Genomic DNA, 22,539 nt, shown 5'->3' on the forward strand with positions numbered 1-22,539 from the left:
TGTTACAGAGCAGGGATGTTTATTAACATCACTGTAGCTTAAAAGAAACCTATCTCTAGATTCTGAACTGTCACACTCTGGTAATATGCCAGTGCAGACACTTTAGGGCTGGTGTGCAGAGTGCGGAGTGCAGGGCTTTAGAAACAGGTGGGGATGTTTTTTGTCAATGAAAGTACATCCTTTGTTACATGGTATCCTGGTTTATACGCAGCATTCCCATTCTGACTGATTATTAGGAGTCAGTTTCCCTCTCTCCCATCAACTCAATATCTAACTGATGGATCTGAAAAACTAAAAGCAAAACCCTCTACACTGATAATCCACCAATAAATAAAATGACAGTCTGGGGATCTTTCTGGCTTAGTATGTCATCACTCTTCTTCCCCACAAAGCACAACAGAGTAAAATTCACTGATTAATAACCAAAAAGCATCAAAAAACACTAGAAAATATTTTTTAAAGATTTATTTACCTATTTTTCAAAGGAATAATAGTAACAGAAAATCCAAAGAGATCTTAATAAAAGTATTCTTGTATAGAGAACATAATTTTAAGATTCCACATTACTTTTTTTTCAAGGACTATTTATAGCCAAGAAAGTGGAATCAGAAGGGGAAAAGGACCAAAAAGAGAGGGGAAAAAAGGTGGTTGAGAGAATTAAGACACAATTTGGTTCCATTTTCTTTGAAGCAGATTTTAAAATAAGGCAGTAAGTCCATGAATATGTACTGGGAGAACAAAACTTCCATCTTCTCATGAAGATTAAGGCAGTCAAGGGCATCTGAAAAACACCTGGTTTATGACCAAGGTTGCCTGCTTTCCTGGTTCCACACTGTACTTCAATGTAGAAACAACAAATGTTGGTGATTACACTTAGTTGCTCCATGGTAATTCTAGAGGGAGGGAAATCTCTGTTTTGTAAAGTACAGATCGGGAAGTACTTTAGGAGAAGTTTTGGTCAAAAAATGGTCTAGACTCTAGAAGAAATCATTCAGCCCCTTCTACTGCTGTCATGGAAACAGGTTTCACATAATATGGACCTTCACTCAGGTAAGTTCTGAGCCTCAAATAATTTGGGTTCCCAAAGATTTCAGCAACTGTCTTCGAATTGGCAAGTGCTTTCACCAGTTCATATTTGGCATCCTTTGAAGCTTTGTCATGCTCCACAGACCGGTCCATCACATATTCTACAAAACCTGGACTGTTAAACATAAGTTTCTGAGCCCAAGGTTGATTTGCAATGGCCTGAAATGGAAGGCAGAAAGAAACACAATTCCTCTGAACCTTGAGCAGTGAAGTTTGTCAGCGTATTGGCATAATCCTTAAAACGAAATCTGGCAGCATGAACCTTAAAAATGTTACTTTTTGCCTAAGTAAATTTCCTCCTGGAAATCTAATTTAAGAAAATAATGTAAATATTTTAAAATGTAAATAATGTAAATATAAAGAAAATCTTTGTATATAAAGATGTTTGCCACAGTGAAAGTTACAATATGTGTTTGATCAAAGTGGGGGGATGGGTAAGTAAATTATGTTATGTAGCAATAAAAAATTAAGTGAACATTAACAATAATGTTTATAAAGAATAGGTAAATTGTGTTACATGAAAAAAAAGTAGATCCAAATTCTACACATGGCATAATTACAACACTGGAAAAATAAAAACAAAAACTAGAGAAAACTATCCTACAAAAACTGTAATACATGTGCATAAGATGTTATTTTCAATAAAGTTCATCAAAGTATCATTTGTAATAGACAACTATTTAAATCTTCACCTACAGGAGAATGATTCACTGTGGCTACGCAGTGAAATACTAATGACGTTCTAATTGCCTCATTTAACATATATAAATCTTAAGAACATTGTTGAAGAGAAAAAGACTGCAGAAAGAAATGAACTGTATGACACCATTTACAAAGTTTAAGAATATGTAAAATACTATAATTTGTTAATGGATATATACATGTGTGGTAAAAATATAAAATCATGCGTGGGCTTGTAAATTTTGCATTCATGAAAGTGATTACATCCAGAGGGAGAAAGGGAAAAGGGACTGAGCAGATAGCAAAGTATAACTATATATTTGAAGTATTTCACCAAAAATAAGTAAATACATGAATATTAGTACTAACCTAGTAATCAAAGGAATAGAAAAGATATGACTTCAAGTGATTAAAAAAATTACTACTCAATCTTCCAAATATTAAGATAATGAATAAGCAACTTTTATAATACTTTTTAAAAACCTCACTATTACATTTTAACAAAGAACAAGGAACAAACAAGTTCATAGCCTCTCAAAATGTGTTCTGCAGACCAGTTTCAGTATCACTTGGGAGCTTGTTAGAACTTCAAGATCTCAGGCTTCATCCCAGAACCACTGAATCAGAATCTATATTTTAACAAGATCTTTATGGTTAAAGTTTGAGAAACTTAGCCTAGTCAACAATAGCCAAGAATGAAGGGTGGGCTGAAATACAAATACTTGTCCCATCCAGTAAATCAAAAATTATCTCTATAACCGTGGCCAACCAACTGGAGCGTAACATAGAATAGCAGGAAAAGAATTAAGCAATACCAATGCATGAGCCAAAATGACCATCACAGTGATTATTTTCAAGGATGAAGAAGTCTAAAAACAAGCATTCTTGAAGTTGACAGTAATACTGTATCCTTCCAAACCCAGATCATGTATCACATCCTGCAGGAAGAAGTCCCTTTCTTGTCCCCTCAACTCCCCTTGTTCTCTCCCTTCTAGACCCAGCATGCTGCCTGAGATCCCACTGTTAAAATTACTAAAGTGATTACTACATTACCATGAGCCCAGGCACCATCTTAGGTGCTGGAGCTAAAAAGATAAATCAGATATGGCTCCTATTCTCAATGAACTCTGTTTAATAGATAAGACAGGTCAATATGTAAACATTTAAAATAGAATGTAATAAATAGAACACAGAGGTGTAATTGTTGCCACAATTGTAATCACATAATTAAGCAATCATGTCACTGCTTGGATCCTTCAATAGCCACTGTGAGCTAATGAAAGAAAAGGTCACTGAATATTTTGCTCACTATTGTACCCCCAGTACCTAGCAAAAAAAATAAAGAAAGAAACTTAACAAATACTTGCAGAATGAAGGAGTTATGAGAGTCAACACTGCTTAAATCAATCTTGTGGGTTTGGCAAATGTTGCTGAAGAGATCCCTGAGCTAGTCCTTGAAGAATGAATGAGAGGTTAACAAATGAAGTAAGGGAACAGAGTTGAGTGTAGAGGACACACAAAGGTTCAGAGATATAAGCAGTTTGGTATCACTAGAGCATTAAGTGTCAGGGAGCAATGGCAGGAAATAAGGCTCAGAAAGACCAGGTGTGGGTCAGTAGAGTGCCTGCTTGATGGCAGGTAAGGAATTTTGAATTAATTCTGTGATCCTATAGCAGCCTGTTCAAACCAAAGCACCTAACACCTTTTACTGAAACAATCTTGTTTGCATATCTGTCTCCCTTATCAGTCTATACTAAGCAGAAGGCAGGAACTATACTATGCACTTGCGTATCCCCAAGGTACAGCAGAGGGATTGGCTCCCTGTAAGTACTTGTGTGTTGAACTGGCAGAGCCCCAGAAGGCCTTGGGGAAAAGAGGAGGATGCCTACCGTGAATACTTTCAAGGCAGCACAGTGCAGTTCAGGGAAGGGCTGATTACTGATGCCACGGAAAAGCTCCAGAGGATCCCGAGATAAAGAAGAAAACCAGGACTCTGTCATCCTCAGGAGGTCATCAGTCTGCTGCTCAGGCTGCGGGACAGAAAGGAAACTCTCAAGACATGTGGAAATCAGGAAACCTGGGTTCTGACGGCACTCTGTCATTTATTTGCTATGTGATCTCTGCTAAGTCTGGAGCACTTCCCCACGCCCAACCCAGAATTTCCAGTTTTTTGTTTTTTTCTGATGGGGTTGACTAGGCATCTCCAGGGTCCTCTACAGTTCTAATACTGAACGATTTCACTTTAAAAATTACACTAGTCACATAATGAGGGTTATCTTCTTTTAGTAAAAGTGGAAAAGGTGGCATTTATTTGGTCAACATTTATACTAAGTTAAGCAATATTATGTTGACTCATAACAGATTTATTCTCCCAAGCATATTTCACTATCTTCCATTAATTTCCCAATCTACTTACTGGTAAATACAGAACAGATGAAATTGCATCCAAACACCTGATTTTGAGCTCTGTTGATGCATTCTTTGCTTGATATCCTAGTCTCATGAGCAAGCGTTCAAAGCGAGTTCCTTTGAAGGATAACAAAATGTTTTTTATTGTGGTAAAATAACACACATTTTACCATTTTAACCATTTTGAGGCACACAGCTCAGTGGCATTAAGTACATTCACTCTGTTGAGCAACCATCATCACTACCCATCTCCAGAACTTTCTCATCATCTCAAACCAAAACTCTGTACTCTTTAAAAAACTCCCTATTCCCACATGCCCTCCCTAGCCCCTGGCAACCACCACTATACTTTGTGTATGTGACTACTCTAGGGACCTCAAGTAAGTAGAATCAAACATTTTTTGTCTGTTTGAGTCTGGCTTATTTCACTTGGCATAATGTCTTCAAGACTCATTCATAATACAGCATACATGAGAATTTCATTCCTTTTAAGGCTAAATAGTATTCCGTTATATGTATAGACCACATTTTGCTTATCCACTCACTGGTCAATGAACATTAGGGTTGTTTCTACTCTTTTTGGCTACTGTGAATAATGCTGTTATGAACACCAGTGTACAAGTATCTGTTTGAGACCTGCTGTCAGTCCTTTTGGGTGTATACCAGAAGTAGAATTGCTGGATTATATCGTAATTCTATGTATAATTTTTTGAGGAACTACCATAATATTTTCTACAGTGCCTGTATCATTTTACTTCCCACCAGATATGCACAAGAGTTCCAATTTCTCTACATTCTTGTGAGCACTTTTTTTTTCTGGTTTTTTTTTGGGGGGGTCCATAATACCCATCTTCCTAATGGGTATGAACAATGAGATTTTTTACGGTATGTTTTCATATATTATGGTCCCTACCAACCCAAACCAACACAAAATTAAACATGTAGTCAGAGACCAAGTGTCAGGCCTAATGCACAAATTCATATGCAATACAGCATATATATATAAAAGACAAAGTGTAGAGGATCTGGAATCAAAGGATCTCGTTTTGGGTAACAGCTGCCCCATAGTCTGTATGATCTTAGAAAATTTTCTTAACTTCTCTGAGTTTCAGCTACCTTATCTGTAAAATGAGAATGACAATAGTACGTTCTTTGCAGGATTATAAAAGGATTATATGTCATAGGTAAAAGCACTTAGAAAAGTACATGTAAGGATACTACTGATGCACAACAGCATTTTAATTTTCAACATAGATTTCACAAGGGTTTTAACAGTGCTGCACTAATATTTTTTGTATAGAATTTGTAGTGCTTTCAAGACACTCATGGATGTGCCATAAAAGTATTCTTTTAAAAAATCTTTTTTATCAATATTTTTATATTGAGATACAGATAAGAAAATGCACAATCTTAGTGTATAGCTTGATGAGTTTTAAAATGTGCATACAAACACTTAAAAAGTATCATTCTTAACAAAATCTAGTAATAATTTTTTTTCTTTTCCTGACATTACAAATATAAAAAAGTCTCTTTTCATTAAATAGTCACAACATGAGAAATAGTTCTTGTGACCTTTCTATAGATGAGGAAAATGAGGGCTAGAGTAGTGAAATGAGTAGATGAAGTTCAAAAAATTAAATCAGCTTAGAATGGGGACATGAATCCAGGTCTTTTGGGACTCCAGCCCATGGTCTTTGTACCATAAGTACTATGCAAGGAAAGCACAGAGGGAAAACAGTGTTTGGCCCAGACAAATTAAAAAATACATATATCTATATAGATACTTGGATATACATAGATCAGTAGTTAAATAAATACTCGGTAATAATTATGAGACTTTTTAGGGATGAGTCCAAGGTCATGGTAAAAAGATTGCCATCTATAAAGGTAGTTTTTACAATGCAGTTAATGCACCAGCAAATGAACTTTTATATTAAATCCTTGTAGGAAAGAAAATATCCCTAAAGAAAGTCAAAACAAGTTACACCAACCAGTTTTCTGTAAGACTTGTTTTCCTTCAACATTGGATCCCAGGATCCCAATTGTGTCCACTGCTACACCAATCATGGTGGGGTCCTGACTTTCTGTCATTTCAAACACCTTTTCAACAAAGACAGGATAACGCTCACAGATCTGTTGAGGACTTTCCATGACAGCCAGGTTTCCAAAAAACTTCACAAAACCTAAAAATATTACAAAAATATACTTTAATGAAGGAGGAAGACAGCATAAATTGGAGGCTCTATGCTTTCATAGGGATAGTACTAAACTACAGGCCAGGAAGGGGAAAAAGGTAGTAATACTGTGTTGCCTGGAAATCAGACAGCCATAGGGAGAAACGGAAAGACACATGATGCACAGTCCTGAGAGAACAGAAACCCCAGGGTGTCAACGGAGCTGGGTCCAAATACTGAAGCACTGTCATATGCAAGAGGGGGAACAAAGAACAGGGATGTGGAGCCAGAGTAACTCCATTTTGTAAAATCCACCATTTGCTTAGCTGCTTACTGACCTTCACATCACTCGCCCTCCTGGGAGGGAATGTTGCTGGTGTAACCAGATGCCCCATCCCCCAACTCTGTCCCTGATGGAATGGAACAATATGACACAGGACACCAGGCCCCTTAGGAGTAATTAATGGGCAGAGGAGTTTCAGCATGTAGACCCACACAGGCTGGAGCTACAAAGAAGGTACAGGACAGGCAAAGGCACAGAGAAACCCCACTTGCTGCCTTGCTGCCACCCAACATGCCTCTGTAAGTGGCCCCTTTATTAAAATTGCTTTAACTTTCAAGCTGGACTTGTCTGCCTCATTCTTTCTCTTCCCTCTCCCTTGGCCTTTAGAGGTTGCTTCATGGACACCTCTGCACAGCTGAACAAGGGACCATTGATACAAATTATAGGAAGGTAAGTTTGGAGTAATTACTAGGAAGACATTTTTAAAGAGATGTTCATCAATGAAATAAGCTAGTCTACCTAAAGAAGGGATAAATCTCCAACTTCTGTAAGTTTTTAAGAAAAACTAATTAACCATATCCTAGAAGGGAATGACTGGAGTAGATCCTATACTCGATAAAGATTCCAACTCAGAGATTTATCAGTCTGTGGAATATACTGAAAATGTTATTACCAGTATTTTTATTTATGTTGCTTTTGACTGAATTTCAAAAGAAACTATCCTCATGCTCTAAACAGCAAGGTTATCTTCAGAAAATCAGAATCAACAGTGTATGGTTCACAGGGCAATAGATTCCAATTCATGAAGGGGCTACAGGCATCATCCAAAGGGAATCAGTCGGCTCCAAAGAAAACCGCTGGCCTCCCCTGTCAGAGGTAACGCAGAAATGAAATACATCATCACCTAGACAGCATCGGTATTTCTTACCTGGCAAGTAGAAGGTCGAGAAAGGGTCTGAATCTGCTCCAACAATTATATTAGAAATCTGATCAATTACTCCTTCTTGAGCAAGGTAAAGTCGTCCGTGATGAGTATATGCCAGTGATGTCACCATTTCTATACAGGTGGCTCTGAAATGCCAAAATTTTGCATATGATCAGCATAGTTTGCAAATTGCTTTCATGGGTTATCTAGTTTAATTCCTCCAAATCTGAAAGGTCAATAATCCTGGATCTATTTTTCAGACAAGAACAGAAGTATAAAAAAATTGCAGTGACTTATCCAGAATCACGGTGTTATTACAAGGCAGAGTTTAGACTTAAGTCTTGACCTTCTGACTTGAGGCCCACTACTGTTTTCACTATAACATAGCTCCTTTCTGAGAGATTTTTAAAAATAACTTTTATTTTGAAATGTCAAATGTAAAAGTTGCAATGACATAACTGCCACTTACCCATGTGTAAGTCCCCATGAACTCATAAGAAGGCCCTGTGAACCCATAATACTGATTGAATAGTTATTTTAAAGCAAATTCTAATCCTCTTGTCACTTACCCCTTCATACTTCAGTATGCATCTCTAAAAAACATGAATGTTTCCTTATACAATTATAATGCCATTACCACATAGTCTTAAAAATTGGTAAGAAGTTCTTTGTTATCATCTAATGCCTAACCATGATCAAATTACCCCAAATAACTAAAAATAATATTTCTACAGTTGATCCTAAGGTTTTTTAACTGACTACTTGCAGTCTTTTTTCTATATTATAAAATTTAATACAAGGCTAAAAAAAAAATTAACAAAATGAATTTCCTTATTATGAATGTTTTGAAACAATGCAACTCAAAAACACTGTTACAGGTAACTGATTTATGAATATGAGTTTAACAAATTCAATCACATCTGAAGAACACAGGACAATCAGAAAATCATTTAAGATAAGGAATACAAAAACCTGTGTACACAAAGATGATAAAACTACAGTGCTACTGTAACAGCAAAATACTTGACGTAAATGAAGTGTTCAATAGTGAGGACGTATTAGTAAATTGTGGAATACCAACAAAGAAGCATTTGGCAGATGTTAAAGCAGACTTAGAGAGCAGGAAGCTGGGAGTGAAGAGACTAACTGAATACCTTTTTGAGGACTTATGCCAGCCAATGTACTGGTATCGATGGCCAGTTCACTTAATCCCCATAGTATGTTCCTCACAAGAGTTATGATTGTTCTATTTGAGAGATGAGGAAACATAAAGATTACAATAATTTGTCCAAGGTCAAACGATAGTAAATAGCAGAGATGTGTGTGAGCCCAAGTATTGCTCATTTTCAAAAATTATGTTTTTGCTATCCTATCATAGCACTATTACTTAACAGTGCCAAAACATATGTATGATAACATGTTAAAGTGAGACAAAATGGCAGTTACCATGTGATTACAACTTTTTCAGAGCACACATGCCTTAGGGACAAGAAACATAGTTATCTAAAGTAGCTGAACTGTCATGTGGGGCTTTGCTAAGTTTCAGTAAGTTGTCATGATGTAACTTGAGCAATTTTGTAAAGGCCACCTTTTCAAGATATACACTTATCATGGGATCAACCTGGGCATAAGTTCTAAAGATGACACGAAATCCCAAGGTTGCTTCCTGGCCCTCCAAAAGAAGACATTGGCTTTCAGAACTCTCTCAGTCACACACCTGACCAGTACATCCTCCCCGGTCAGCTCTCTGAGGAGCTGGGTTATCAGCCCACTGGTGGTACAGGAAGTTAAAGATTCTGGTGACACAGAAGAAATCTCCACAATTAGCTGAAAAAAAAAAAAAAAACAGGGAATGTAAAAAGCTCCAAACCTGTTATATCTCATTTTCAGTTTAACACAGGGTAGGCACATTATGTAACTGAATTTTTAAAAATCCGTTATTTGTCTCCACAAGCTGAAAAACTTCATTAAACACATAAGAAATTGTTTTGGCATAAAAACACTTCATTATATCTGGGTGTATCTGCACTTTTTTTAGTTTTTAAGAAATCATCAATCAGGGCACAAAAGCCTGAATCAGCAACAAACAATGCAAAAACCATTCATTCATTCATTCATGCAATCTATCAGTCATGCACTTACTCATTCAAGCAGTAGGTCCTGAGTGCTTTTAGAGATATAGGACACTAAAGGGGAATGACAGATCAGATTTGGATTCTTAAAAGATCATTTTGACTGTATGTAAAAAGAGACCAGTGATGACAGAATGGATGAGAGGAGCCCTGTTTGGATGTAACACAGTAGTCCAGGTGAGAGACACTGGTAGCCTAGACTAGGGTGGTGGCTGCTCTGCCCAAGAAAGAGAAATGCAGGGTTTAAATAAAACTGATACAATGCAGACTGAATGGATATGTGGGAAGGAGAACAAGGCTTCACAGAGGATGAACTCCATGTCTAATAACCAACCATGTGCACGAAAGACAGGGTCAACCTGTTGCTGCTGTTTATTTAATGGGGACAAAGGAATGTTGGAGAAGATCAGAAGGTAGGTTTGAGACTACTGTAAGGGGCATAGAATACATCCAAGGGGGAAGAGCAAGCAGTTGGACATGAAGGTGTGTGCTCAGAAGAGAGGTCTGGAGGTTTATGGAGTCATCACCATAAAAAGCACAGTGAGAACAGAGCTTGAGAATTTGCCTTCATAAACTCCAACATTAAAAGTTCAATAGAGAATGAGCCAGGAGAATGAGCCAGAAAGGCATAAGGGAAACCAGGATATGTGGTACCAAGACATGCAGAGTAAGTGTTTTGAGGAGGGAATTGGACTGCAAAGGGTTCCATTTCAAATACGCAGCCTATTAACTGTGTGGCCTCAGGTTAGTTACTCCATCAATAGTGAGGTTAATGGTAATAACATACAGGGTTTACTGTGAGAATTGAAGACAATATATGTGGGACTTAGCATAATGCTTAGTAAAAAGCTGGTGCAAATGAGAAACATTTCTTCTTCTTACTACTACAATTAATTTTTTTCAAAGTTTAGTTTCAACATTATCTCCTCTATTATAGCACTTTATATAGTACACTGTAAATATTATTTTATTCGACTGTCTTATATACTAGGAGGGAGTTCATCTTGATGTCCCTAGCACATAATATAGGGCCTAATATAAACTATATATTCAATAAATGCATGTTAAGTGAGCCATCTTGCCTTCCAATGTCAGCCTTACTGCCCTGTAAATTGCTGTCACCAGAAAGTGTGCCTTTAGTCTTACCTCGTACACTCTGTATCGAACAATGTCATTTGTTTTCATTACATGTTTCAAATCATCCAGCAGATTGCTTTCAAATAGAGCTTCCAATCCAGCTTGGGTTAGTGATATCCTTGACAGGGATTTAATGGCCTTATAAGCAAAGAAAATATCTCTTAAGTCATAAAAATACAGAATATTCTGTCAACTTCATGAGATTGATGTGAAATTAGTATATGGAATGCACTTTGCCCAATGGGCATTCACTATGTTTTAGCTATCATTTAAAATAAAAAAAAGATACATAGTATTCTCTCTACAGAAAATAGATTATGTAAGTTTTGTTTCCTCTTAAAGCAGCCCAACCATAAGCCCTATGATGGATAGTTAGGTATGTGTATTCTAGAAAATAGAAGGGATTTACTAGTATTTATTTGACAGCATTTATTTATCTGATACCATCTATATGAAGTTGTTTAAATTCAATTACACAAATCACCCATTCTAAATGTACACCTTTCAGTCCAGAAGGCCTTTCTTTATCTTTTAGGCTACTAACATGTCTGAATGTTTAGGCTGATGGTTCTAGCTGACTCACCGCTTTAGCTACAGACAGATTCTCTCCACCAATGCAATAAATGATTTGTTTTAGTAATTCAGCATTATTTAGAATTTCAGTAACAGCATCAGAATTTTCAACAATTCTTCCAACCTGAAAGAAAAAAAAAAAAAATCAGAAATACTCTTCCAAAGTAGGTCAACATAAACACATGACGGTCAAATTTCCTTAGTGTGCAGTTATTTTAGAAATTATTGGTAACTACTATAAGACAATCATTAAAAATTCCAAATGACCCAAATTCATTAAAGCCAAACATATATATGGTATAGTTACATCTTTGAAAGGGAAGAAAAAAGAAGTGGTGAGTAGAGTTGAGACACCTCAGTGAGTAAAAAATTACAAATCCTAGTTCTACCAATTTTTAGCTACACTGACCTTGGGCAACTTAACTTCTTTGAACCTACTTTTTTATCTTTAAGATGTGACTAGAATATTTAACTGCAGGAAAGTTATGAAGATTAAATGAGACTAAATAGGTTAAGTATATACTACAGTGTCTGGCACATAAACAATAGAATAATAAATTGATAACTTTCCCTTTTTATTGAATGAATACTTTAGAAAAGAAAAGGAAAATCAGTAATTTAATATCTACTGAATAACTAACTGCTCATTCCTAACATTGCAACAAAATAATCCACAGCAGCAGCTCTTTGCTGAAATAGTAGGATGTTTTGGTTATCAGGGTGATGAGTTACTATCTTAATTTGCTGGTTTACTGAACTTTACAACAGCACTTTGTTCATGGCACTATAAAAAGGCATAAAACAGCAATATTTTTCTCTAGATTAGGAATTCCTTGAAGGAAAGAAATAAACTTTATTTATCTTGGTAGCTGTAACAGTATATAGTACAACATCTGTCATGAAAAAAGAACTCAGTATTTGACAAATCACGATTCACATGGTACTTAGTGGAACTTCTTACTTCAGCTTGTATCCACCTGGTTATAGTCAGCTATGCACACTAGAATAGACCAGACACTCCCCAGAGATGGAGAGAGATGGTATTTCCTTCCGCTGTGTCTCTATCACCCAGCAGAGAGCCTGGTCCAGAGCAGGTGGTTGCTAAGTGTCAGTTCCCTTATTATGTGTGAGTAAAATTTCATACCTGGGACAGAGCAAGGATTTTTACAGAATCATTAGGGTGAGTTAGTCCCCTCTGCAGGTCAGCTGTGAGGTTCCGGGCCACATGAACGGGCTCCACAGCTTGGAGCAATCTCTCCAGAATGGATACACACAAAGCGGTCTGTTCCCTAAAGGAGACACCATAAAGCTCATGAAAAGAACACATGGTACAAGGAAGGCCTCCAGAGGAGTAATACTTGAGCTACATTTTAAGAAAAAGTGGGATTCACCTAGGAGAAGAAAGGTATTCCAAGAAAAGGACATAGTAGCACATGAAAGGGCACAGAGGACTGACACAGCGCTGTGCATTCAAGGGACCATATGTAGCTGGGTATGACTGCCGTCAGAGTGGGAGAGTAATGGAGAGAAGGCAAATGGGGGAGATGAATGGCAAGAAATGAAACAGGAAAGACGCACAGAAGCCAGGTTCTGATAGATACATTATGTCATTCTATGGAACTGAGACTTTTTCCGGAGGGCAATGGCAGACCATGAAAAATCACTGTGCATCAGTGTCAGATAAAGAATTTTTCAGTTGGAAGGCAGTTGATAGTGAGAGGTGATAAAACAGGTGTAGCAGTGGGGATGGATAAGAGGGAAAAGATTCAGGAGTTACTGAAGAGATAATGAATCAGAACTGGATGAATACCAACTGTAGATACATAAGGTATTTCAACAGTAACTTCCTTGTCTCTTAATAGGCAGTACAATAACACTCATATATGGCTAGCAGGAGTATATAATTAAATTGGTACAACCTTTCTAGAAGTTGATTATGCAATACAAAGCAAAAGCCTTAAAAATGAACATACTTTTTTTTTAACTTAGGGATTGCACTTTGCATAACTGAGCCTAAGGGAGTAACTGAGAATGTTTTTTATACTCAAGATAATTTAAAACATTTGCCCACACAAAAATTTGCACACAAATGTTCACAGCAGTGGAAACAACCCAAATGTCCCATCAATTAATGAATGGATAGACACAATGTGATATATCCATATAATGGAGTATTTATTCAGCCATAAAAGGTATGAAGTATCGATATATGCTACATCAATGAACCTTAAAAATGTGCTAAGTCAAAGAAGCCAGACATAAAAGGATTCCTTTTAATGATGATTCTATTTATAAGAAATGTCCAGAATATACACAAAAATCCAGAAAAAAAAGCAGATTCTTGGTTGCCAGGGGCTCTGGGAGCGGATGAAAGGGGGGATGGGGAATGACTATTAATGGGTTCTGGTTTCTTTTCTTTAAATAAAAAAAAGATTTGATTGCACATACCATAAAGTGTACCATTTTAACCATTTTTAAATGTACGGTTCAGTGGCATTAATTTCATTCACATTTTTGTGCAATCATCACTACCATCTATCTCCAGAACTTTTTCTTTGCAAACTGAAACTCTGTATTCATCACACTAATTCCCTATTCTCCCCTTCCCTGAGCCCCTAGCCACCCCATTCCATGAATTTGGCTGCTTTAGGTACCTCAAAAAAGTGGAATCATACAGTATTTGTCCTTTGTGTCTGGCTTATTTCACTTAGCTTAATGTCTTCAAGTTTCCATGCGGTAGCATGTATCAGAATTTCCTTCCTTTTTAAGAATAATATTCCATTTGTGCCACATATTGTTTATCCATTCATCTCCTAATAGACACTTGAGTTGCTTCACATCTTTTATTTTATCCATTATGTTAATTATGCAGTAGAATCTCCTTACGATTTTAATTTGTTTCACTAATAACTAATGATGTTGAATATCTCTTTAAGTGCTTATTTGCCATCCCTGTGTCTTCTTTTTCAGACATTTTGCACATTTTGAAATTGGGTTATTTCTTTTGAGAGTTCTTTTCATATTCTGAAGTTCTTTATCAGCTTTATTCTTTGCCAAGATTTTTCTCCACTTGTGACCTGTCTTTTCATGCCCTCAATTGTGACTTAAAGAGCAGAATGTTTAATTTTGATGAAGTCCAACTTATCAATTTGTTCTTCTATGAATCATGCTTCTAGTGTCACATCGAAGAAATCTTTACTTAACCAATGTCAGAAAACTTTTTTCCTATGTTTTCTTCTAGAATTTTTATTGTCTTAGGTTTTATATTTAGGCATATACTTTACTCTCATACACTGCTAGTGGGGATGTAAAATGGTACAATTACTTTAGAAAAGTCTGGCAGTTTCTTAAAAAGCTAAACATACATCTACCATATGATCCAGCCATTCCACTCCTAGGTATTTACTCAAAGAAAAAAGAAAGACTATGTCTATGTAAAGACTTATACACAAATGTTCATAGCAAGTGTTATTTGTAATATACCCAAACTGAAGACAACTCAAATGTGCACCAACAGGTAAACAGATTTAAAAAAATGATTAAAAAACAAATCTTTATCATTACAATGGACTAGTATTCAGTAATAAAAACATAACGTTTTCATTTACATCAAATGAATCTTAAAATAATTATGCTGAGTGAAAGAAACCAAATACATACCGAATTACTCCATTTATATATAACTCTCTAAAAAAAAAGGCAAACTCACCTATAGTGACAGAAAGCAGATTAGTGGTTGCCTAGCTGTGATGGGGAGGGCCTACCAAAGGTCATGAGGAAGCTTCTGGGAGTGAGGGAGTCTCTGCTATGCTGATTGTGGTGATGGTTTCATGGGTGTATACATGACAAAACTTTTCAAATTGTATTTATTATTATGTGCAATTTTATGTAAATTATGTATCAATAAAGCTGTTTTAAAAAAGACAACCAGAGGTTAAACTGTACACAATACACAAATTTCAGGTCACATGTGGCACTTTGGTACCAAGATGCCAAAGAGTTAATAACTTATAATCAATCTTATTTGACTTCCATGTTGTAAAGCAATAATCTCAGGACTTACCTTCTCTTACAAATACTCTTGTCAAATACTTTACATCTATTAGATCAGATTCTGAACTAATATATAGCAACCTGTGAGGTTTAGCATCATAGCCATATATGTGGAGACTCTCAATCTACTATCCAAAGAAGAAATATTCCCACAAATTGCAATTAGTATCTACTATGTACCCAGTTCTGAATTACTCTATCTTTAAATTTTCCATTGAAATTATTTCCTAGAGCACTGCTCCTTCATTCACCAAACCATATCCCCATGGATCTTATTCTTTAAACTCCCTTCATTTCAATTCCTATTAAATCTCTGATGTTAATTCACAGTGTGACTTTTGAAAGTCTCTTCATCCGTAATATAAAGTGGTGGGACTAGGTGGCCTCTAGAATTTAGGGTCTTATCTTTTATTTGGCATATATTGTTTCATGTGCTGTGCCCTAGGAGGGATGCAGAGATGAACAAAATATGGCCCTTCCTTTAAAGAACTTACAAAATAGAAATAAACACATACAGAACTATAACATAAGGCAATAGTGCAAGTGCCATTAACAGCAATAACGATAATGTCCTTCAGGAGATCTGAGGACCAATAATTTGCAACTGGAGCGACCTGAAAGACTTTTTTGGAAGGGATGCCACTTCACTAGGGTCTTAAAGGATGGAGAGAATTTGGAGAAAGGGAAGGCATTTCAGTTAGGAGTGGCACAAATAAAGTTAGGAAAGTGCCAAGTCATGCTGCTCAAGGGAATGTAAGTGGTGACACATGGCAGCTTAAGATGAAATATTATAGAGGAGTGGAGGAAAAAGATAAGGCTGGAAAAGTAGGATGGAAATGTACTGTATGGGTCCAAATGCCAGAATGAGAAGTCACGATTTTACACTGCAGGCAGGGGGAAACCATGGAAAAGATCTGAGCCAAATGACCTGAGAAGCTCACTGTGGTTGCAGTCTGGGAAGGACAAGATAGGGAAGGAAGCTCTGAGGTAATGAGACGTCAGATCAAAGCAACAGACCTAACAAGAGGGAAAACTGGGGGCCCGAGTTAAATTGGACAAGAGAGATTTCATAGGCAGACCTGAAAAATGTTAAATAAAGGATTTAATGGAGAACACATATGAAAAAGGGAAGAATCTTACAAGGTCAGAGCCAAGAAAGTGCCTTGAAACCATCCAGTGATTCATTCTTTTCAAGTAGAAAAATGATTATTAAATTTCCAGATTACAAACATTTTTAACTCTTAAATTATCAAGTGCATAAAATGAAAAGTTGCCATCCTACCATTCGAAGTCCCACTTCTGTATTAATAGTTTCTGCTGTACCTTTCAGGTAGTTCCAATGTTATGCATGCGCCTGTGTGTGCATGTGCATGTGTGTATTGCAATGTGTGTGTGTGTGGGGGAATTGTAATCCTTTTAAAAAATTACACATGATGGCATCATAAACTGCAATTCTTTTTCATTCAACAGCATACATTACAGATCTTTCCGTGTCCACATATACAGATCTACCTTAATTTTTCCAATAGTTGCAGTGTTACATAGTAACGAGACATAACTTACTCAGAATCCACCTTTAATGGTATTCAGGTTGATTCTAGTGTTTTGCTGCCACTTTGTTATGAATATTCATATATATATGCTACAGGTTGTGTCCGAGTATATCTGCGTGTTAAATTCCTGTAACAGGAATTACTGCATCAAAAGGTGTGCGAATCTATAACGTTGACGGATCTTGCCCAGTTGCCAGGATAGGGCCTCTTCCTGAGAGGAGGAAAACGTCAAGAACCTGGACACGTGCCTGCGGAGTCCTCCGTGTGGATGGGCAGCCTTGCTTTCCCCCACATCCTCGTGAAGGCTGAAGGCAAGGAGGCCAGTCGAGGGCCAGGGGCAACACCTCAGAGGCTAAACTCGAACCCCGTCTCTTGCCTGTTGGCCCAGGTCCTTCCCTCTCGTAAATTTCGGCTGTTTTTTTTGCCTGCACTGCAACTGGGAAAAGCCCTCCCTTCATCCCACCCACCCCGTACTTGGAGGGGTCCCTCCCCGGCTCCAGCTGCAGGGTCCTCTCACCTGTGGTTCTCGTCAAGCAGGGAGAAAAGAGGGCCAAGGCGCAGCTCCGCCGTCTGCTCGCGGAGCTCGCTGAGCGGCACCGCCTGCAGCACCGACTGCAGGGCGCGCAGCTCCTCCAGCGGCGCCTCCAGCCGAGACACCTCCCTCAGCAGCTCGAGCGCCTGAGCCGCCATCACGCCCCTCCCGCAGCGGCTCGCGCGTGCGCCCGTCCGGCTCCCCGCTCCCGGCGCGCTTCTCCAAGCCTCGCGAGATCTGCCAGGTGCAGCCTCCCTGCCCCGCTTTCGGCCGCGACCGCTAGCCTTCCGGACCGCCCCGATGGCGATGCGGATCAAATGCAACAGACCTAACAAGAGGGATGAGACGTCAGATCAAAGCAACAGACCTAACAAATCAAAGCAAGAGGGAAAAGTGGGGGCCTGAGTTAAGTTGGACAAGAGAGATTTAATAGGCAGACCTGAAAAATGTTAAGTAAAGGCGGGCTGGGCGCGCTCGGGGACCGCAACACCTCCCTATATGCTGGCCGTCAGGGCTGGGCCAGCAGTCGCAACCGGCGGCGGGGTCGCAGTGGGGCATCGTCCTGAGCGCCGCACGGTTGGGCACGCAGTCCGCCTTTCCGGTTGGACTGCGCATTTCCCATAAGGAGCTAGACCTCCTCAAGTGTGCCCGGCTATGGGGTGGTGAGCTTGAGGACCAGCCGAAGGTTAAACGGCCTCGCCGACGGCCTCCTAGCGCTAAAACCGGGCCTGGGCGGCGGCGAGAGCAGCAGCGATGGAGGCTACTGGCGCTTGGGCAGCCGCTTAGACCACCCCGGGCGGAGCGGAGGCGATGGGCATCCGGCCCCCGGGCCGCACACGTATCAAGAGAATGTGGAGAGTCATGTCTTTGGAAACAAATTTTTGAGAAGTTGGAAGAAGGAGTGACTTTGGCGTCAGTGAGTCCACCGTGCGCACCATAAAGAAAAACGAGAAGGCCATCAGGGCCAGCGTGGAGTGTTCGCCCGTCTGCTCCAAGGTGCTGTGCTGCATACCGCGTGACGTAAACATGGAGAAGATGGAAACTGAGTTAACCTTCTGGGTCGATGACCAGACCGTGGCGGGGTTATGGGGCGGCCTGTGACTCTGAAGGCCTTTTGCAACCACGCCAAATGCATTTACAAGCAACTCGTGGAAACCACTGGGCAGGACAACCCAGATAAGGCTGCGAGCAAGGGATGTTTAAGTTTAGAAATCGCTACAGTCCGCGAAATTCGAGGTTGATCGGGAAGGAAGAACCGTTATGCCCAGTCATTGCCCAGCCATTCCAAGCAACTCCACAAACTGATCAGCGATAGAGGCTTTGTGCTTCAGCAGGCCTTAAGACACTGAGGAGATGAGTCTGTTTTGGAGTACATACCTTCACATGCTTTTAGGGAAAGTCACAAAAATCTGGAAAGCTTAAAGTACGCTGAGGACAGGATTTCCCTCATTTTTGTGCTATTGCTGCTGGTGACAAAATGGTAGTCATTGCTGCTTTATAAAGACACGAATCCCAGTTGCCTTTTGGAAAAAGATAAAAAATGTCCTCCTGTTTTTTGGTAATCACACCCTAGAGTATCATCAACCACTGCCCTCTTTTTAGATTGGTTTCATAATTGTTTTATCCATAAAGCCAGGAGTTTAACAAAAAAAATCTTGAATTCAGAGTGCTGCTAATTTTGGACAGAGGTCCTGATCACCCAGACTCATTATTCTTTGCTCATCCTAATGTTGATACTGTGTTTCTCCCCTGGGAAGATTCTAGGTACCTTCAGCCCTTGGATCAGAGTATAATTGAAGCATTCGGGAGGTATTAAACGGAGCACGCATTTGACCACTTTGCTTACTCTATTGAAAAAAACTTTTGCCTTAACTTTGAAAGAAACGTGGTCACAATACAACATTGGCCTTGCTTTAGTGACAAAAGAGGCATGGATGATGTAAAACCAGGCACTCTTACTTAATAAAGCATGGTGGAAACTTTGGGTTGATGTGAATGATTATACATGTTTCCCTAGAGCTAATGAAGAGGTTGAAAAAACAGTCTGCAAAACGGATGGGCTTTAAATTCAGTGATATTCATGAAAGTGAAATTAATGAGCTACTCAGGTTTCAGGCTTTGGCCATAACTGAGAGTCTCTATGGAGTCTGAGGGAGAAGACAAGTCCCCCAAACCAGAGGTAAACATGAATCTAAGGAAATTCAATGCTGTCTTCCACCAGGCTTCAGACCTCCTTGATGCTGGATCCTTTTGATGTGGATCCTTTCTAGGACTAAAGTTTGGCCTTTAAAAAAGATTTCAATAAGTTGTTGTAAACCTATAAAGAGGTGCAAATGAAACTTTGAAATAAAGCAAAGGAGTTGAAGAAAAAGAAGGAAAACACAATTAAGAGGAAGTAGTGTTGGTTAAGGGGTTGGATCAGAATCAAGAGTCAGTCTGAATCTGAATCCAGGTGAGAAGGTAGAGAGAAAGAATAACAAGCCTCTAGAAGAGGCTGGACCCTCAGGTAGTGGCACTGAGACTCTAATTATATCTGAAGAATATGCCAAAACCATAAATGCAGAATTGGACTTTTGGAACCTAATCCTGGAATTGAATCTGGAGAGAGTAGAGAGGTGCCTGAGTTGAATGAAGAAGAGAATCCAGTGGCAATTTCTGACAAATAATCATCTCTTAAAAAAAAGAAAATCATCTCTTGCCATATGTCCCTGTTGCCCCAACATCACCTTCAACCTGACCACCCTTGAAATCACCAGCCATGTGTCTGTCAGTTAGTCATTTAACAAACACTGAGCATAAGCTGTGTGGAATCCTGTGCTAAGCCTGGGGACATCTCAGGAAATCATCTAAGTATCTAAGGTAAATAGTCATTAACATTGGCCTTTCTTATTAATACAGTAGGCATAAAAGAGGTATGATACCTTTATAGTAGCTGTAAAGTTTTGACTGTGATCTACTGATTTACTTTAGTGGACTCTGAATATAAAGGTTTTCTTAGGACCACTTATCCTCATGTTCTCTAACCCTATTTTTTTCCCACAGCTATAAAGTTCTTCAGTCAAAAGTGGAGATTTTCTGAGTTAACCTTGGTAGTAGGCCTGAGACTACATGCCCTTCAAATGCCGACATGGTCATACAATGTATAAAGCACTCTTAACACTGATCTATATTATTCCTCACATTAGACCTATGAGGGAGATAATGGCTCTTCCTTTACCCAAAAGCCACGCAAAGCACAGAGAGTTAAGTAACTTGCCAGCACAGCCTACAATGTAAATGACAGGACTAGAGCTTCAAGTGAGTTAGTAACTACTTTGTCAGACCATTTGCTAGATGTGTATCAGGGCTTTAAGAATTTATAGCACCAAGGAATGAGACAGAAGGTAAACAGGCCATTAAACAAGGAGGCTGTGAACTGTCAGCCTGCTGTCCAGATTTGGCCAACAGATGTGTTTTGTTTGGTCTGTCCAGTTCAAAACAGTTTCCAGTTGGTTTCCCCACCCATTTGTTTAAAGTGCTATTTACATACACTCCACCAGTTTAAATGTGTAGGCTGAATTTTTTAACACTTGTGTAACCACTACTGCAACCAAGCTGTAGAACTGTTCCTTTAAGTTGTGCCTTTTGCACTCAATCTGTTCCTTCACTCCAGAAATGTCTTCATTTAAAAATTGAAATATTTCCCATTATAGATGCTGGATTAAAAAATTGGAAACTCTGGCAGCAGTGGACTCTGCATTCCCAAAGGGTAACAATCAGTCATTAGCTTGCTGCTTTTCTTACTTGTTTGAGGCTCCCATAGCTGATGTTAAATGTTGCAATACAAGTGTGTGCAAAGTGCCTGAGAGAGAACAGCGCTGTGGGATCTTAGCCCTGGGAAAGGCTGCACACTGCAGGGCCTAGGAAGATGAAAGAGTTCATAGGAACAGTCTGAGCCAGAGAGGATAAGAAGGGGGGTACTGGAAGGAGGGGACTTGGGGACAGGAAAGCAGCCCTGCATGTGCTTCACTTACTTGGTTTCATGGGCACGTCGGGCCTCTGTAGAATGGGAGAGTTTTGTGTGAGTGTTAGTGTTTGTGTGCCGTAGCTTCTGAAGGCATTGCATAACTAAGAAATTTGGGTCTTTTAATCTGTACATCTCTGGGGATTTTATGATTTTTTACTGTTAGAATGGGCAGGAAAATTAGTATTTTATTTTTGCAGGGTTTGTAGTTCTGTGTCTTGATCTTAGGTTGTGTTTTAGGGCAAGAGTTGCCCAGTGAAAATTGCTCCCTCTTTCCCCACCCCCTCCACTCTGTCCTTCCTGCCAGCCTGGCTGGGGCCTGGCTGGGCAGTAGGTGGGGGAGGCCAGAGGGCAGTTTAGGCTCTCCGTGCCTGCCCATCAGCTGGCAGCTCAGGCTGAGGCCTCAGTTCACTAAGGCTGAGCAGATAAATTACCAGCGACGTCATGGACAGGCCGGGCTCACGGTGCCACCTGCCAGGCTACCCTCGGCCCTCTGTCCTTATATACCTCCTGGTGAGTGCTCCAAGCTTCTATGCCACGAACCCCTTGCCCCTAAGGCTCCAACTTGGGGACTGAGGGAAGAAGGTGCATTTCTTTTTCCTGTTCCTGGGGTTTTGAGCTGGGTGCAGGCAAGAGGTGGGTGAACAGAAAAATCCCTGGAGGCGCCACCCGGTATTCCAGCGACTGTGGCTTGTGGTGTGGTTCTGAAGATAACAGCACCCCTTCATGCCCAGCCTTGTGAGGAGTTACTGGGCAGTGCTTCATTACCGGGGTCATTGGGGAGGTGGAGGGTTGTCTATTGGTGAGGTGTATGACAGATTTTTGTCCTCTTTCTACTGCAGGTACCGCCTCATTCTGTTTTAGGTGGGGCAGGGTGTGGAACTTTGTTTTCTCATTTCTGAAATATCTTAAAATGTTGAGGTTGGAGGTGACTACAGAGTACCTCTGGTGGTAGTGGTGGTTGTGGAGGGAAGCAGAAAGGAAAACTAGAGGCAAGG

The 22,539-nt window shown here is 39.4% G+C and overlaps 2 protein-coding genes across 7 annotated transcripts in view; one reads left to right on the forward strand and one right to left on the reverse strand.

Annotated features, from left to right (window-relative positions):
- Window positions 1-450: 450 nt before the first annotated feature.
- On the reverse strand, window positions 451-17,737 carry PSMD5 (proteasome 26S subunit, non-ATPase 5). Its single transcript, XM_036915489.2, has 10 exons — window positions 17,524-17,737; window positions 12,545-12,689; window positions 11,411-11,524; window positions 10,837-10,965; window positions 9,276-9,385; window positions 7,562-7,704; window positions 6,168-6,359; window positions 4,184-4,293; window positions 3,657-3,797; window positions 451-1,245 (listed from the first exon to the last, which is right to left on the reverse strand). Exons 1-10 carry the CDS (start codon window positions 17,694-17,696, stop codon window positions 988-990), a joined length of 1,515 nt encoding a protein of 504 aa, XP_036771384.2. The 5' UTR covers window positions 17,697-17,737; the 3' UTR covers window positions 451-987.
- Window positions 17,738-17,798: 61 nt separating this feature from the next.
- The window catches only part of LOC118927347 (protein CutA homolog), a 39,608-nt gene continuing 34,867 nt past the window's right edge, over window positions 17,799-22,539 (forward strand). For 3 of the 6 annotated variants that reach the window (XR_008996616.1, XR_008996618.1, XR_008996619.1), the window contains exon 1: window positions 17,856-20,397. Coding sequence is in view for 1 of the 6 variants with exons in the window: in XM_057498980.1 (XP_057354963.1) it covers window positions 21,986-22,054 (69 nt within the window). In the remaining 5 variants the exon portion in view is untranslated. Of the gene's footprint in view, window positions 20,398-21,495; window positions 22,055-22,539 lie in introns of those variants that run through there. The other 3 variants (XR_008996615.1, XR_008996617.1, XM_057498980.1) reach the window with 2 other exon arrangements.

Source organism: Manis pentadactyla, chromosome 3 (assembly GCF_030020395.1).
Source record: "Manis pentadactyla isolate mManPen7 chromosome 3, mManPen7.hap1, whole genome shotgun sequence".
Lineage (NCBI taxonomy): Eukaryota > Metazoa > Chordata > Mammalia > Pholidota > Manidae > Manis > Manis pentadactyla.

Coding starts and splice junctions, on each gene's coding strand:
- PSMD5 (XM_036915489.2), bottom strand. CDS start 17,696: ATGGCGGCTCAGGCGCTCGAGCTGCTGAGGGAGGTGTCTCGGCTGGAG. Junction 11,525..12,544: donor AAATCCTTGCTCTGTCCCAG/GTATGAAATTTT, acceptor TTTTTCTTTCAG/GTTGGAAGAATTGTTGAAAA. Junction 7,705..9,275: donor GGGGAGGATGTACTGGTCAG/GTGTGTGACTGA, acceptor TTGGCATTTCAG/AGCCACCTGTATAGAAATGG.